Below are 15,844 nucleotides of genomic sequence, written 5' to 3'. Positions count from 1 at the left end.
ATCGGAGTGATTGGAATCGTCTATTTCGTCTACGCTAAGACAAGCAAATCGGTTATTTACCAACGAGGTCGCACTGATCACTCGTTGGTCCGGACAAAATCCGCCGTGTCCGATTCCTCAACCGGGGCCGTTCCCTCATCGTCTATTCCTTCCGAAGTCCCCGTACTTTCTACAACGTCGGCCGCGGTCAAGAGATCTTCAATGGCGGACATCCGCTCCTCGGTGGTCATGAACCGGACGTTGTACCGGAGTGGGCACTCGCGAGACATGTGACCGGGCTTGCCGCATCGGTAGCAGAGCTGTGAGGTGGCAGGTTGGGAGCGGGTGTGGTCGACATCCATTGGGACACCGGGTGAGAGAGCCTTTGGAGGAGGCGGAGGTTGGAAACGGGGTTGCAAAGGTGGGAGCTGAGTCCGAGGCGTGGGGAGTACACCTGCAGGAGTCCGAGCGACTCCGGAGCCGGCTGCTGGTCGGACGAGGGATCCGGAGTGTCCGGAGTTTCCGGAGTGCACGCCAAAGTGGAAGGATTGGTTAGCAGCACGGTTGTCAGCAACCCGCTGTGCTGCCTTGTACCATTCCTCGAAGTCATCCTCGTCCGGACAGTCTGCGGACTCGGCAACACGGCTCTGGATGATGGAGTCCAATCCGCGGCGGAACTTCATCGTGATGTTGGGGCCCTCAGTGTATCCGGACTGGTCTACAAGGTCCCGGAACTCGTCGAGGTACTCCTGGAAAGTCCGACGCCCTTGGTGGTACCGGGTGGACTCCAGTTTTAGCATGGCGGCTTCGCGTTCCCGATCCGGAAGGAAGCGAGTCTGGAACTCGGTTGCGAAGGCGGCCCAGGACGCAAAGTATGGATCCTTCGGACTCCGGAGCACCATGTCCGCGTACTCCTTAGCTCGATCCTTCTGGAAGAAGGAGAGACACCAGAGAATTTTGGCCTGCTCGGTCGGGAAGTGGTCCGGACAGAGCTGGAAGTAGATGGAGCACGCGTTGTAGAATGCGCGACCATCCTTGCGGTTTCCGTCGAAGATCGGGGGAGAGGCGGGCTTCAGGCGGGAACGTGGGGTGTTTTCGGATCGACTCGGGGCGTGCTGGGAGGCTTCGGTGCCCCTCAGCTCGGAGTCCGGAGTCGTTTTCGGAGTAGTCGGACGGGGTGTTAAGAGGAGTCCTTCGATTCGGGCAAGTGTATCCTGGATGGAGCTGATTTGGGTTTGGTGTTCGTACGTCTGAGCCCACAAGGTCTGCAAAGTCTCGGAGTCCGGTCCTGAAGCGACTGGCTCGGATGGCGGGATCTGGCTGGAAGCGCCCGGCATTTCGGAGTCGTCAGGGAAGCGAGGGATGGAGTTCCTTGGGTCCTCAGAGGTGGGTGGGAGTAGCAGGAGAGCGTCCGGAATGTCCGCAAAACCGGAGAGATGTTGAGAACGAGTCCGGAGTGGCGCAGGACGTTTTCCGTAGGGCTCTGGTGCCAGGATGGGAGATCCTGTTCTGCTGTAAGGGCAACCTCAAGATGGCCAACAGCGCAGGCCTAGCAGAGGGAGAATCCAAAGATATGAATAGGACTAACTACAATACATGAGAGAGCTGTTCACCTAGCAGAGGTAGAATCCAAAGAGAACAGGATAAGGATTCTCCATGCTAGGAAGCGAAGTATATACTGTAGTAGCGTGAGAGGAATGCAGGATAACTGTACAGTACACCAGCCACAAGTCCGAACAAATATCACAAGGTACAAGGAAACATGTGATAATGAAGTGGAGGGTAAATGCACAGGAGTCGTGCCAGCGACTTGGGGAAGTAAGGGCGAAGAGTAATGAAGTGGGGGAAAAGGATAGAGGTAACCCGGACGAGCCCCGAAGAGTATAGATGAGTCCGAGCGAGTCCGAAGTGTCCGAGACGAGTCCGAGCGAGTCCGAAGTGTCCGAAGTGCGGGAAGACTCCGGAGTCACCGGACGCGGCTCGGATGCGAAAGGAGTGGGTGGAAAGGAAGTGGAAAGGAAAGGGAGCGAAAAGGAACGAAGGGGAATGAAGGGAATGTAGGTAAGAGTCCATGGAATGAAGGAAAGGAGAGAAAATAGGAGTGTCCCCTTACAGGTTTGTCCTTTAAGACACGATCCGTTCGTTGCTACTTTAATCGTATCTCGCGGTATTTCTGGTTCCATCTGTGTCAGTGTTTCTGATGTTTCTCCTTCTGTAAACACTCTGAAAGCTTCTTGCAGGGTGTTTATCGTAGCTGAGCTTTTATCGAAAACTCGCCAGCCTTCCTGGTTATCATCTCTTCCCAGATTTTCGTCGCCCACCCCTCTTGGATCCCACTTCTGTGGTAGTGCGTCCAGTAGCTGTCTTGCTCTCCTGGAGCATTCGTCTGGGTGTTTACATTTGTATTCGTTCCTTCCTTTCGTACACCCTTGGCATTTACACCGTTTCGATTTTTTATGGTCCGGGTCGTCTAAGGTACTTGCTTCTAACATTGCTTCGCCTACGAGTCTCACCTTGTGTTTAGTTCTTAGGCAGATACTCGCGTTTGACGTTGCGACTCTCCTTAGTCTTGCATTTTCTCTCGCATGGAACCATATTGGCATGTTCTTTAAGGTTTCCTGTGATAATCGTAATGCCTCAAGTCTGACTCCATATTTGAACGCCGTCGATACCATTGTTGTAAGCTCCCTTGGGCATGTGGTTGTTGCTCCGCTTAGCTTTGCCCTCCAGGTCTGTAGGAACATGTTATTCCTTAGTTCCTCGGGTACATTCTTGTCTATCTTTCTTCCATTTAGGGACAGGATTTTGTCCGCAAAGTAGGTCCATTGCGGACGGTCCTCAAGCCTCAAATAATCTTTGACCCACATGAGCCTTATGGCCTCATTTCTTGCTTTGATGTCTAAGATTCCTTGTCCTCCTTGTTCTATCGGCATGTAGAGCATGCTCTCCTTCACTGGGCTCCGTTTATCTCCCCAGAAGAATGCCCTTATTCGCTTTCTCAGGCCATCTTCGATTTGTTTCAGCATCCCTTGTACCCTTGCTAAATATTGCGTCCTGCCTCCTACTACCATCTGGATAATTAGCTTGCGTCCTTCTATCGTTGGGTTTCCTCTCCCCCACCTTTCCAAGTCTGTGTCGATGTTTTCTACTACTGGGGTCCATGGGGCTTCTTGATTCCCATTATTCCCTATCCACACGCCCAGAATCCTTGTTAGTTCCCCGTCTGGGATAATCCTCATTGTTGCTGGTATTTCCTGCCCATCTGGGTTAATTTTCCTTTCCCGCAGGACTCTTTCTCTGTATTCTGTACTCCCGATGGGTATTATTTGCGTTTTCTGTATGTTAAATCTTGCTCCTGCTGCTAGACACCATTTGTTTAATATGTTTTGTAGCGTTGCTAAGCCGTCTGTTTCCTTAAGGAAGACGGTTGTATCATCCGCAAAGAGGTTCGCAATTAGCTTCTCGTTTGTCCCTGGTACTTCGATACCTTGTATGCCCGATTCTCTTATAGCTATGCTCAGGGGTTCTATCCCTAGGTCGAAGAGGAGGCATGACAATGGGTCTCCTTGTCGTACCCCTCTTGTCACTTTAAATTTGGAGCTCATATAGCCGTTTATCATTACCGCCGTATTTGTGTTCTCATACAGGCCCCTGATCGTTTTGATGAATCGCTCGGGGATTTTGAAGGCCCTTAGCACTGCCCATAGGTAATCATGTTCTAACTTATCGTAAGCTTTTTCCTGGTCTAAGGCTAATATTACGCCGTTTTCTTCTGTCAGGTCTGCATAGTTTACCAGCATCTTGAGTAGTTGTGTCTGGTCTGATATCTGCCTCCCCGGTACAAAGCCTGCTTGGCTCTTATGCAGTAGTGTTGGGGCTACCTCTGCTAGTCTCAGTGCTAAAGTTTTCATCATCAGTTTGTAGTCGGTGTTCAGCAGTGTTACAGGTCGGTAGTTTGCGATTTCTTCTTTGCTATTCTTTTTATAGATTGGGCACATCCAACCTTCCGCGAAACGTGAGTTTTGTGTGAGTCCATTCTCTTCTATATCGTTGAAAGCTTCCACCATCATATCTAGTATTATATTTTCCCCTTCTATCTCATCTTTTTGAGGTATTAGAAGCTTTTTCCACATCTCGTATGTCGCTCCATCTTGTCCTGCCGCCTTGTGGTTTTCTGACAGTTTTAGTGCACGGAGTACTTCTTCTCGACTTATCGGTGATCCCAGAATTTGTTTTCCATGGTCGTCTAGCTCCGCTCTGACTTTCCTTAGTAAGTCTTGTGTCTCTCTTAGTCGTTCGACTTCGTCACACTCTTCTCTTCCGTCGCTTTGCAGGTTATCATGGTAGTTTCTTGCCAGCTCTGCCATCTTTTTTGAGTCTCTTTCATACTCAATTTTCTCTCCGGTCTGATTTGGTTTTTTCAGGGCGTACATAATATCTCTCGGCTTGATCTTCTTATTTGTCTGTATCCATGTTCTTGTCATTTTTTCTCCTTCCAGTCTGTCCATGGTTCTGACTTTCCTTCTTGCTTTTTGGTGTCTTCGTCGTTCCATTGCTGTAAGCTTCTGTGTTGTCTCGGCTATTATTTCTTTAATTTCCTTCGTCTGCTCTCCTTTTGACAGCTCATGAATTTCCTTCTGCGCTTGTTCTATTTCTCATTTTATTTTGGGTACCAGCAGTTTGTCCCTATTTCGAGCTAACTCCATCAGATCCCATTTGAAATGTAAGTAAGTTCGCTCGGCGTTGAAGGCTTCTTGCTGTCGCCCCTCCTCGTCAGCTCGTTTCTGCTTCCATTCTTTTGCTTTTTCCTTTACTTTGTTTAGGAACCATTTGTCGTTTAGGACTCTTTCTTGTATTGTCCATCGACCGTCACCTATTTCTGGTGCGTTTTCTGCTGATATTTGGACTGATATTATCCAGTGGTCAGTGCTATCTAAACCGGACGGTTTTATTCTCCACTCTCTTGACCTTCTCAGTTGGTCATTTGTAATATAAATTCTATCAATATGTTAAGGACCGTGTCAAGGGGCCTCCTGACTCGTCCGCACAGGGGCGCGGGAGCGCGGACGCGCGGACGAGCGGAGCACACGGGACTTGGCTTCAGCTTTGATGCTGCGCCCTCCTCGCCCTGCGGTGTCCCGATTTTGGAGAGAGCAAGGTGAGAGGCGGGCTCCGCGGAGGAGCCTGCAGCAAAGACTTAGAAGGACAAGTGACGAAGAAGGAACTAAGATTCAGAGTGAGGAATACATGTCTACTAGTGCTACTATAAATACTAACTAACACATGTATGTAGTGAGGCTTAGTATGTAAGTACACATGTAGGTGAAACATGTAACAAGTGAATCCAAGTGCTGCGCACCATGCATAGGCCGCGAGGGCGGAGCCTGAGGGGCTCCGAGGGTCCGAGTTTCCGAAAGGGGCGTAGGGGGGAACCCCTAAGGGGGCGTGAGGACTGGTATATGACACAATACGGGACATCGAAGATGGGTCGTCTTCGTTTCTCCTTGTTTGTTGGAATGTGAATCTGACACTATTGGGGTAGATCGTTCTCCACCCATCCCTCAATCTTAGTTCCAGTTTTATTTTGTCTAATGCTTCGGTTGCGCTGTTTCTTTCAATGTGGGCTGGTTGCCTATCGATTGCTTCCTCAATGACATTGAAATCACCCAACATTAAGTCTGGCTTCCTCACATTTGGGTTTTCCTCGAAGTATAGTCTTATCTCATCCCAGAATTTGGCGTTATCACTAATGTTGTTGGGTGCGTATACTCCCAGGACTGTCAACCTTTTTCCGTTGTGTATTGTGGCTTTTACCAATATTGCCCGTCCCGCTATTATTTCATCCACCGTCGCATTTTCAGCATCAAGTTCCCCTCTATTTAACACTGCTGCAATTCCCGCTCTCTGCCTTGGGTTTATGGGGTCAGCCAACGCTTTGACTACTAGTCGCCTTCCGAAAAGGTTTTGTATGCTCATTTCGCGTTCCTCATCCATATGAGTTTCCTGGAGTATCATTATCCCATACTTATTTTCTCGCATTATTTGATTTATCCTCAGCCATTTCGCTGTCAGACCTCCTTCATTCTGTGTAGCTGAGAATCCTTTCATGTTGAAAGAGGCTACCTTGATGTTCGCTCTGTTTGATCTCCCCCTTTTCTTTTTCTTTTTCTTCTTATTCCCGGCATTTTCATTCTCTGCGGGTGGGGTGTCGGTGTTTCGCATTCGCCCATTATCTCCATGTGGCCTTCTGTTGTTGGCTGGTCATACACCTGCGGCATGCTGGCTATGACCTGGTTGCGAGTTCGCTGCATGCGATCTCGTTCCGTCTGTACCCTGTATGGGTGTATTTTGAGCGGCATGCTCTTGCATTTCACTTTCGCCTTGTGTATTTTCACGCCTGACTTCCCTGGGGTTGTAGCCGGCTCTGGAACTACCCTCCCCTCTGTCGAAGCGATCATTCAAGCCTATGGCTGCTTGCGCATTACTATTTTCACCGTTCGTAGCAGATAACCATTGATCAACAGGCCTGCCACACCTGCTAACCTCCAAAGGTGACGCAGCATTTCGCCTCCCTTCGGGGGGGGGGGTTACTTTGCATGCGTCTTTGGTGATTTAGGCTCACCCGGCTTCCTTCCAGCCTTCGCCTGGTCACGGCTTACCTGAGTAGGGAACCTACCAGTAAATTCAGCCGTTGACCTCTGCTCAGTTGTGTCGCTTGTTCTACTCTTTTCCATTCCACAGTCCCGACACTGTTTGACACATCTCCATACATGATCATTTATCTACTGTTTACTACGAGCTATTTTCCCGTCTGAGCCGCTCTCTTTCCTCTTTTCTTAGCCGCCTTGTCTTTCTTTACTTTCTTCTTCATTTCTCGCTCCTTGGCCCCTACCTCCGGTCTGTAGAGTGGTTCCGGTTTCACGAATGCGTGGTTGGGGATCGGATCCTTCCAGTCTTCCAACCTCGGGAACGGGCAGTCCTCGCTGCTATGGGTCTCCGCCTTACACCACACACACCCAATAACTTCTTGGGTCGAGGTGAGGTACTTCATGTCTCCTATATTGAAGGCCGTCCTTCGGAACTTCTTCAGCCACAGCCTGTGTTCTTTCATGTTGTCGTAGAGCGGTCGCCCCACTAGCTGCCATACCGGGGTATGTTCCACTTCGTCCGTAGACCTGTGGATGAATGCAAGGCTGAGGAAGGACAGCATGATTACTTTTCTTTCTAGAACCGATTGGCCTACGTTCTTGGCTGCCAAGGCCTTGCTGACCTCGCGTGTGAAAGCGTCATCGTCAAAGAGGCTGGAGATAATGGCTCCCAGGGCTTTCTTCATCTCCCCAATGTCGCTCGATACACATCCTCCTGTGTAGTTGGCTATCACCCACGACCTCGGGGCATCTTGCGGTGGTTCTACTGCTTGGAAGGCTATCTCCTTCCCCAGGATTTTGAAGGCAAAGGTTTGTCGATGCAGGAGGAAGTTACGTAGCTCGGGTGGTACGTTTCCGGCGATGTACGCGAAGGGCAGTGCAAAACGGGCTTTCGTGGGCGGTTCAAATTGGTGTGTTGGGGGAGCTACTGTTACTGCTTGCCCTCCTGCGAACTCGAGGCTTTTCAGGAAGGTGAGTACCTTCTCCGCGTAGCGATCGTTCTCCCTAACGAACTTGTTTCCCGCTCCAAGGGGTAGTATCAGGATAGAAGTTCCTCGTCTGCTATCCAGCATGTCCTTCACCTCTGCTTTCATGTTCCCTAGCAAGGTCGAGTGTTTGTGTACCATTCTCGGCATATCGACCACTGTATACGGGATCGTGGTGGCTGGGGGGGTTCCTTGTTTCGGGATCATTCCCCAGTGCGGGTTCTCGTTTGTGAGGTCGTCGGGGAGCTCCGTGCTGAAGAAGCCGTTGACTTGGGCTTGGATGAGTGTCGTTTGGAGTGGTCCCTGGTTCACAATCATCTCCTTGAGGATGATGTGCTCCGTGCTGGCCACCGCATTGGCCGTATTCTCCTGAGGTCCCAGCAGGAAGGGTGGCGCATACGGTACGTATTGTGGTTTTTTCTTTGTCTTTGGGAGTTTTTTGAACGGCCTCCCATTCTTGCAGGATTCTCGTTCGTTGTCGACATCCATTCTTTGGCGTTGGTGTTTAGGTGTCTTCCTCTTCGTCGGTTCGTCTTCCCGGTGTTGGTCTATGTCCCGGGATGCGAGGGTGGTGTGCGAGGTCTTGCTTCGTTTCGCCATGGACAGTGATGGTTCACTGTTGGGGGGGTTCTCTTTCCATCTTTCTTTTATATCTCTCTTGTGGCATCCCTCGTGTCGCATCTCTTTATGCTACTTATCAGTATTTTATCTTATCTCATCATATTTGTTGTGTGTGCGTATCCTGTGTATTGCTTCTATGCTAGATTGTACTGGTCCCTATGTTCGCGGGTGTGGCCCGTATTAAGTGTCTCCCTACAAGGACTATGTAGGTAGCTAGTAGGGGCGGCCTCGGCGTGTATTCGCCCTGTTTCCTCTGGCTCCTCTGAAACCCCCACGATTTCCTCTGCCTCTGGCGCCTCTACCTCTGGTTGCTCCTCTCGTATTGGCTTCATTCTTTTCGGTCTCACGCGCCGCCATGACTTCTTTCGGGATCGGGCCCTTCCAGTCTTCGACCTTCGGGTAGGGGCAGTCTTCGCTGGCGTGGGTTTCGCACTTGCAGAATGCACATGAGTCGTAAGGTTTGGCGCTCTTCATTTTCGCGAGTTTGATCTCGAGGGCGGTGTCGATGAAATAGTGTTGTCCTTTGATGATGTGCAGCCACTCCGTATATTCCAGCCCGTCACCCGCGATTGGCTTTGCGAAGAGTTGCCAGACTACTTGTTCTCGCTTTGCTTTGTTCGTTACGTTCATACTCCATAACTCGAAGGTGCTCAGAGCATCCCGTACTCTGTCGTTGATTGATCTCGGCTTCTCGGTCTTCGCGAGGCATCCGTCGACGTGGTTGCGAAATTCTGTATTCTTATAGAGGGTTCGTTTGATGGCTGCGAGTGCCGTGTTCATCATGTGGGGGTCATCTTCAACGAACTGGCCCGTGATGTCCGTGATGAACCAGGGGCGGACGTCTACGTCAAAGCGGATGGCTGAGAAAGCTATCTTCCTTCCTTCGATTTGGAACGCGAAGGTTTGGAACCATAGAATGAAGGCCCGGAGCTCGTTAGAGCCGTACTGAAGAAGCAGGACGTGGGGTTTCGCAAACGCGCCTCGGTTGTTTTCATCTCTCTTCAGGGGGTCTATTACTCTCAGCTTCTCCGCTCCTTCTATAGCGAGCCCTTGGAGGAAGGATTGGATGTCCTTCATGAGGTTTGGGTTTTTCTTCTTTGATCTTGTCGCCTCCCCCGTAGACTAGCAGTGCAATGAACTTGTCGGGCTGGTTTTTGATTGCCTCGGCAGTTTTGTCGTTGATTCCGGAGAGCAGGGAGTCTAGGGATTTTACGACATGGGGGAAATATGTCATATACCAGTCCTCACGCCCCCTTAGGGGTTCCCCCCTACGCCCCTTTCGGATACTCGGACCCTCGGAGCCCCTCAGGCTCCGCCCTCGCGGCCTATGCATGGTGCGCAGCACTTGGATTCACTTGTTACATGTTTCACCTACATGTGTACTTACATACTAAGCCTCACTACATACATGTGTTAGTTAGTATTTATAGTAGCACTAGTAGACATGTATTCCTCACTCTGAATCTTAGTTCCTTCTCCGTCACTTGTCCTTCTAAGTCTTCGCTCCGGGCTCCTCCGCGGAGCCCGCCTCTCACCTTGCTCTCTCCGAAATTGGGACACCGCAGGGCTAGGAGGGCGCAGCATCAAAGCTGAAGCCAAGTCCTGTGTGCTCCGCTCGTCCGCGCGTCCGCGCTCCCGCGCTCCGCCCGCGCTCCCGTGCCCCTGTGCGGATGAGTCAGGAGGCCCCTTGACACAGTCCTTAACAAAATATCCTTGGGTGAACGCGATCCTCGATTCAGCCGGTAACAAGGGGGCGAGGTCTCTGCGGGAGAATTGCATATGCGGGTTCTCTAGGTAGGCGGGGGGGAGGGGGGGAGGGGACCTTGGAGGGGACGGGGTGGCTGGATCCTGATCATGTCTCCCTCCTGCATCGCGTTCCATGTCTATGTCGCCTCTCGTTTGAGTGGTGGGGTTCTCTATCAACTCACCCTCCTCCGGGGTCTCGTCCCTCTCCAGCCGTGGCCGCTTTGGTGCAGGTCCATTCTGCTCTACCCGCTGGCTGGTTTCTGTGTTGTCGGTAGGCAGATTGTTGGTCGTTTCAGCCATTAGTTCTGTGCTCGGTTTGTTGTGTAGTGGTACTGGTGGTGGTGGTTCGTCAAGGGGTTCTGAGGGTCGTGCTCACTTTTCTTTCCGTATTTAATCTGTCTGCCTTTGTGCTTTGTCCCCCACTTTCGTGCCCCGAGTGGCGCCTGGCCTCATGTTGGTTGGTGACTGAGCGATGGGTTTGCCGTCGTCTTGGTCGACATCGCGAGCATATCCTTGTATGCTTGCCTTGTTTCGTGTAGTCTGACGTCGTGGGCGATAGTACAGAGCTGAGTCGGTGTGTTTACTACTATTTGATTTGGACTTACGCGCGGACGGCGCCTGCGCTGGTGTCTCCGATGAGCCCCTTGTCCTGGATGTAATGATATTTAATCCTCTGTTAGAGTACTCGTATAGTATCTCCTCCGAGTGTTTAGTTTATCGTAGTTCGTATCCCTTGGGGACGGCACCCCTTGGTAACGCCACTCTTTCGCGTATGAGTGGCGCATCCCTCGTGACGTTGGCTCGTCGGTCTGGGGCCTCACGGCGTGTTTTGAACCTCTGCTAAGTAGAGCCAGAGGACGTTCCATTTGCTTCACCCCCCATTAGGTGGTTACTAGTCCCTTGCGCCACGTAGAGGCTGGAACGCACTTCACCATGATGGTGGTTGCAGTGCAAGGGATAGCGGAATGACTTCGCAGAAGTCTAACAAGCGGTTTCGGGGGTCCACATTCATTTGAAACTCCGCCGGCGCGTTTCGCGAGCTGACCTCTATGGTGCCATAGTTCCCATCTAGGAAGCGTTTACTGGTTGTAGACAGCTCTCTTTGTCTCCAGAAGTATATAAACTGGGTTGCTCACAAAACACCATCAATCATTATCGTTCTTAGACCTCCACGTTCACGTCTTTGGAAGACAAGCGTTCGGCCACGCTGCCTCACGAACATCATGCCAGTAACTACGGCCATAACAGCATGCAGTATCGATGAGTACAACGCTCAGGTCATTGACTGTTCTGTGAATATCAAAAATTTCGCCTGCGAAGTTGCGAATGATATTCCTCCTCAAGCCTCCAGCATCTCCCTCTGCATTGATGAGGTACTAGGTACGAGATACTGCATCATCGCACGCCATTGTACAGCTCAAATTGTCATCTTAGCTCTTGAGAAGGCAGCGAAGGAAGCTCTGCGAGATGCTCCGCGATCTGGAATGAACACCATCGATATTCTACTACAATCAGACGCATATCTTCAGGCATCGCATCACCGGCTCAAACTACTCTTGGTGCTGAATTATAATCCGGTCGCCATGAATAAACTTTTTCGCCGATACGAGCAGTTGAGTATCACAACCAGCCGAAATATTTGGAGGGCTCAACATCGTAATCTAGACACAGGGTCAAATTCGATGAACTAATGGACAGAACCGCGAGATTTTCATGGTTTAAGCGATTGGTTTCTCTCGGAGATCGTGCAGCAGCACGCGATGTACTGAGTCAGACGAGGGAACTTCATAGAGAGATCAAGGTTCGATTGTTTCGTACCATTCACCACGGGTTCTACAGATATCTGAAAACACTCTCCGTTGCAGACTGTGTCGGACGCAACTAGTGAAGCAACAACCGATACGAAGATACAACAGCGCGTCCGGGCAAGAACAGGGGATTGTTAATTGTCACCTGCAGTCCAAACGGTGGTGGTTGCGTTTAATTTCAATTTCTAGTTACCACTCCCACGCACTGGCGTACGCACCGGATTGTACTAGGCTAAATAATTGGCAGTGTAACTGCATGATTGCATGCGGTGGCCGCAACAAGTACCGTAGATGACAGAGACGACCGGCCATCAGGAATAGTCAGTATACGACTTGATTTTTGGGATACCTATGTTAGACGGGACTAGTCGTTATTTGAGGATCCAATGCAGGGGGCGAGATGGCGAGTCGGCGGTGACCGAAGTTGATTTTCTTCTGAATCTCTAGAAGGTTTGTCTGGCCGTCGTGAGCGCTTGAGTAGGATCAGCTGAGTTGAAAGAATAATAGTCACAAATCCGTGACAACGTGACAGAGACCACCTCCGAACAATGGACTCCTTACTGTAGCACTTTGCCCTTTGTTCGTTGAGGTAGCTCTAAATACCATTCGCCTGATCATGGCGGCCACTAGCTTTGACCTTCTTCCCCCCGTTCGACTTCCACAATGCGTCCCGAGTTTGCCCCCGTAGCCTTTATTTCTGCCTTTTCGGTTCTGTTGGTTGTTCCATGGCACTGGCGAGCCCGAAACGTTGCCACACTATCAATGGCCGCATGGCTCTTTATAACGAATGCCATCTACGCCATTGACGCTGTTGTGTGGTCCGACAATGTCAAGATCGCAATTCCTGTCTGGTGTGACATCAGTGCGTACCTACTCAGCTTCGAGGCGAAGACATTCATCTGATTTATCGGTCCTCCTAGCCACGAAAATTATCATTGGATCTCAATTCGCGCTACCAGCAGCATGTCTCTGTATTTCTATACATCTCGAACGCGTCGCATCGGTTCGTGCCGCCAGAATCATGCAGCAAGATAGACGCCGCCGACAGATCTTCGAGGGCCTCATGTGCTGGGGCCTACCCGCCGTATTCATGGCTCTTCGTGCGTATTTATACCGAATCTTGATGCATATATCTTGCTCACCCATCAATTTGCGTATAGATTATATCGTGCAAGGTCACCGTTTCGACGTCATTGAAGACTATGGTTGTCGACCAACCACCTATATCTCCTACGTCGGCATCTTCTTGATGTACTTCCCACCACTCTTCATGGCACTCGTCTCCTTTGTCTTCTCAGCGCTTGCGCTCCGACATTTCCTCAGACGCCGCGTCACATTTGCCCTCCATCTCCAAGCTTCCAACTCTGCCCTGACGACTTCACGCTACTTCCGACTCATGTCTATGGCGCTCGCCCAGATGTTCGCCATCATTGCCGTCACGGCGTATACCTTATGGTTCACTCTCATTGCCGTGCCTATCCGCCCATACACGTCATGGGCTGATGTCCATAGCGATTGGTTACGGATCGACCAGTATCTCACTAAGTTCACCCCTCCTCTCGTCGTACGGAGCTTTTACGCTCTTTGGTGGATGGTCCCCCTCTCTACATTCCTCTTTGTGGCCTTCTTTGCTTTCGGTCAAGAAGCCTTGGACGAATACAAGAAATGCTTCATGTGGCTGATATCAGTCATCTTCAGAAACAAACCGGCTCCGGGCTCGGAAGAGATCAATCCCAAGGGATCTCTCCTCGATCGGTATGTCTCCTTCACGTGCCTTCCTGCTAATGTATTTGAGCTGACTGCCGTTGATAGTATTCCTGTTAAAATCACCCTTCCTTCATTCCTTGGCGGGTCTAAGGACACGATGAACTCATCTACAACTGCTTCCAGCTCGTCTATTCCCACATACACATATCCCCAACCACCCCCTCCGCCGAAATACATGCCAGAGACGCCTGTCGATTCCTCTTTCTCCGATTCCTCATCGTATTATCCCCCTGCTCCCAAACAATTGCTTGACGTTGACCTAGAAGCTCACCCCCTTCCGCCTACGCCATCGTCGTGCGCATCAAGCTCTTCATCATCTAGCACTGAGGTTGAAAGCGAAACACCTTCTCTCCATTCGCGGGCATTCGCCCCAATCCCCGTCCCTACCAACGTAGCAACATCGCCGTTCCCTCCGCCGCCGCCGTCCCGCCCACGCGTGAGGCCAATCATACCCGCTAGCAATGCCCAAGAGCCTGGTTCTCCACGACCATTGACTTATCCTTCTGCCGATGCATGGCATCGAGGCATTGCTATAGCGTTACCTTTGTCATGACCGAAATATCATCTGTATCACATAGCCCATTACTCTGTATCTTCCTTTATTTACCGCACAATATGATTTCCTTGTTCCAACAAAAGTTTCCTCCTTGGGTGAAATGTTGAGATCCCCAAACACGCATCACCACATCCCGCGACGTTCCCCCATCCATGCATGGTATTTAATCACACCGAGGGGTTTATGTCAGTTGAGGATAATACTGCCATTGCTATCTCATATTCATTACGTTATCCAGATAACTCAGTATGAAATTGTACCCAGTGGGCCCCCTTGGACAGCACCCCGAAAAAGCGGATGGGGATGAGATTATGTAGGACAATGGTTATTTGAGCCTATTTGCGTACCATTCTTCAGACTCCGACAGAGTCATTGCCAGAAAAGGCGACTTGCATCCATTCTCGGCAAACAGCCGCCATTGTCCTGTTGACCATTGTTCACGAATTGCCTTTATAACCGAACACGCCCTTTGTTAATCCCTCAACGCAACCCACATCGATTCACCACCATCCACAATCCCCGTGACAGCCACAGTCTCCCCGTACTTTACATATTAACACCCCCAGTAAGGTCCATGCATCTCCGAATCATAGCGTCCGAATTGACCAGTCGGTGGCTCGTCTAGAACTATTGCGAAGGCTTGGACCTCGTCCCCATGGACACATTTATATCCCTCGATGAACTGTTCATTGAAGGATCCGAAAGCGATGTCGACATCATGTCACAGACATCCTCGGACAGCGAGGATGAAGACTCGGATTGCGAGATGCCCATGCCAGTCAATTTCGAGCGTAGAGGTCCAGGTGGCGCCGCACAGTTCTGGTGCATTATCTCATAGCACATACACCTCCAAACGGTCGTTGCACACTCCTTCATATTCTTATAAGGTTCGTCCGTTAGTTTCATTGCCAACGGGCGCACGCACCAGTGCTGACTGCCGTTACTCCAGTGTCTTCGGAAGCGCAAATCACGACATAATGTGATTCTCAATACTCCTTTTCATTATCATATACCATCTTCGCCTTCGCATCAGGTACGTCCATCGGCTCCGATCCGTCGTGTCTATCTGACTTTCGCTGGCATCTGCAGTGCTTGAAGCACCTTTCGTTCCATTCACGCCAGGTCCGTTATCCATATTCCTGCTATAAAAAGAACCCGAGGCTGATGCGCTAAAATGCAGTGCTTGACGCACAGGACAACTGGCGCTTGTCGCACAGTGACCCACACTCCTTGTCAATATGTCTCGGTCTCCCATTAGTACTGTTAATCCCTCCCATCTATGTACCATACCAGAAGGCGACTGGGCAGGCAGGCCCGGCCTCTTCGAATTCGCCCCAAACCAATGTACAACCACGAACGGAAATAACTTATTCGTTAATATTATTCTATTTATTCCAACGCTGCCCTTGATGATCTTCTTTATATCTGTGCCATGCGTGCGCTGGATTATTGCCATACGCGTTACTTCCTAGGCCCTGGATTTCTCCCTGCTCAACCTTTCATTTAGCTGTCTTGTTTGGAAGTCGAGAGAATAATTGTATATAAGTACCTGTACCCGTGTTGTTGGACAGTACAATGTTGATCTCGAACAGGAACCACAGGAGTAGTTCGTAGGCAGCAGCTCAGACTTTCCATCATCATGATCGTCGGTCGGTTCACAGTACACATTTCCGGTCAACAGTTATTGCGGAGAATACGAATCTTGTCAAGTTCTATAGCGTTCGGTCGTCGCGT

General features: G+C 50.5%; 4 protein-coding genes across 4 annotated transcripts; 1 reads left to right on the top strand and 3 right to left on the bottom strand.

Moving 5' to 3' along the window:
• Positions 1 to 6,778: 6,778 nt before the first annotated feature.
• PC9H_011807 (uncharacterized protein) lies at positions 6,779 to 8,212 on the bottom strand (the record flags this gene model as incomplete). Its single annotated transcript, XM_036781288.1, has 1 exon — positions 6,779 to 8,212. The coding sequence occupies one exon, from the start codon at positions 8,210 to 8,212 to the stop codon at positions 6,779 to 6,781; it is 1,434 nt and encodes a 477-aa protein (XP_036627143.1).
• A 234-nt stretch (positions 8,213 to 8,446) lies between these two features.
• On the bottom strand, positions 8,447 to 9,310 carry PC9H_011806 (uncharacterized protein; the record flags this gene model as incomplete). Its single annotated transcript, XM_036781287.1, has 1 exon — positions 8,447 to 9,310. One exon carries the CDS (start codon positions 9,308 to 9,310, stop codon positions 8,447 to 8,449), a length of 864 nt encoding a protein of 287 aa, XP_036627142.1.
• A 306-nt stretch (positions 9,311 to 9,616) lies between these two features.
• Positions 9,617 to 10,279, bottom strand: PC9H_011805 (uncharacterized protein; the record flags this gene model as incomplete). Its single annotated transcript, XM_036781286.1, has 2 exons — positions 9,617 to 9,633; positions 9,691 to 10,279. The coding sequence occupies 2 exons, from the start codon at positions 10,277 to 10,279 to the stop codon at positions 9,617 to 9,619; spliced, it is 606 nt and encodes a 201-aa protein (XP_036627141.1).
• A 2,171-nt stretch (positions 10,280 to 12,450) lies between these two features.
• PC9H_011804 (uncharacterized protein) lies at positions 12,451 to 14,107 on the top strand (the record flags this gene model as incomplete). The annotated part of the gene is made up of 4 exons (XM_036781285.1): positions 12,451 to 12,649; positions 12,708 to 12,887; positions 12,948 to 13,542; positions 13,600 to 14,107. 4 exons carry the CDS (start codon positions 12,451 to 12,453, stop codon positions 14,105 to 14,107), a joined length of 1,482 nt encoding a protein of 493 aa, XP_036627140.1.
• Positions 14,108 to 15,844: the final 1,737 nt, after the last annotated feature.

The sequence above is a fragment of the Pleurotus ostreatus genome, assembly GCF_014466165.1.
Source record: "Pleurotus ostreatus strain PC9 chromosome Unknown scaffold_9, whole genome shotgun sequence".
NCBI lineage: Eukaryota > Fungi > Basidiomycota > Agaricomycetes > Agaricales > Pleurotaceae > Pleurotus > Pleurotus ostreatus.
This window is presented reverse-complemented; position numbering and strand designations above follow the sequence as displayed.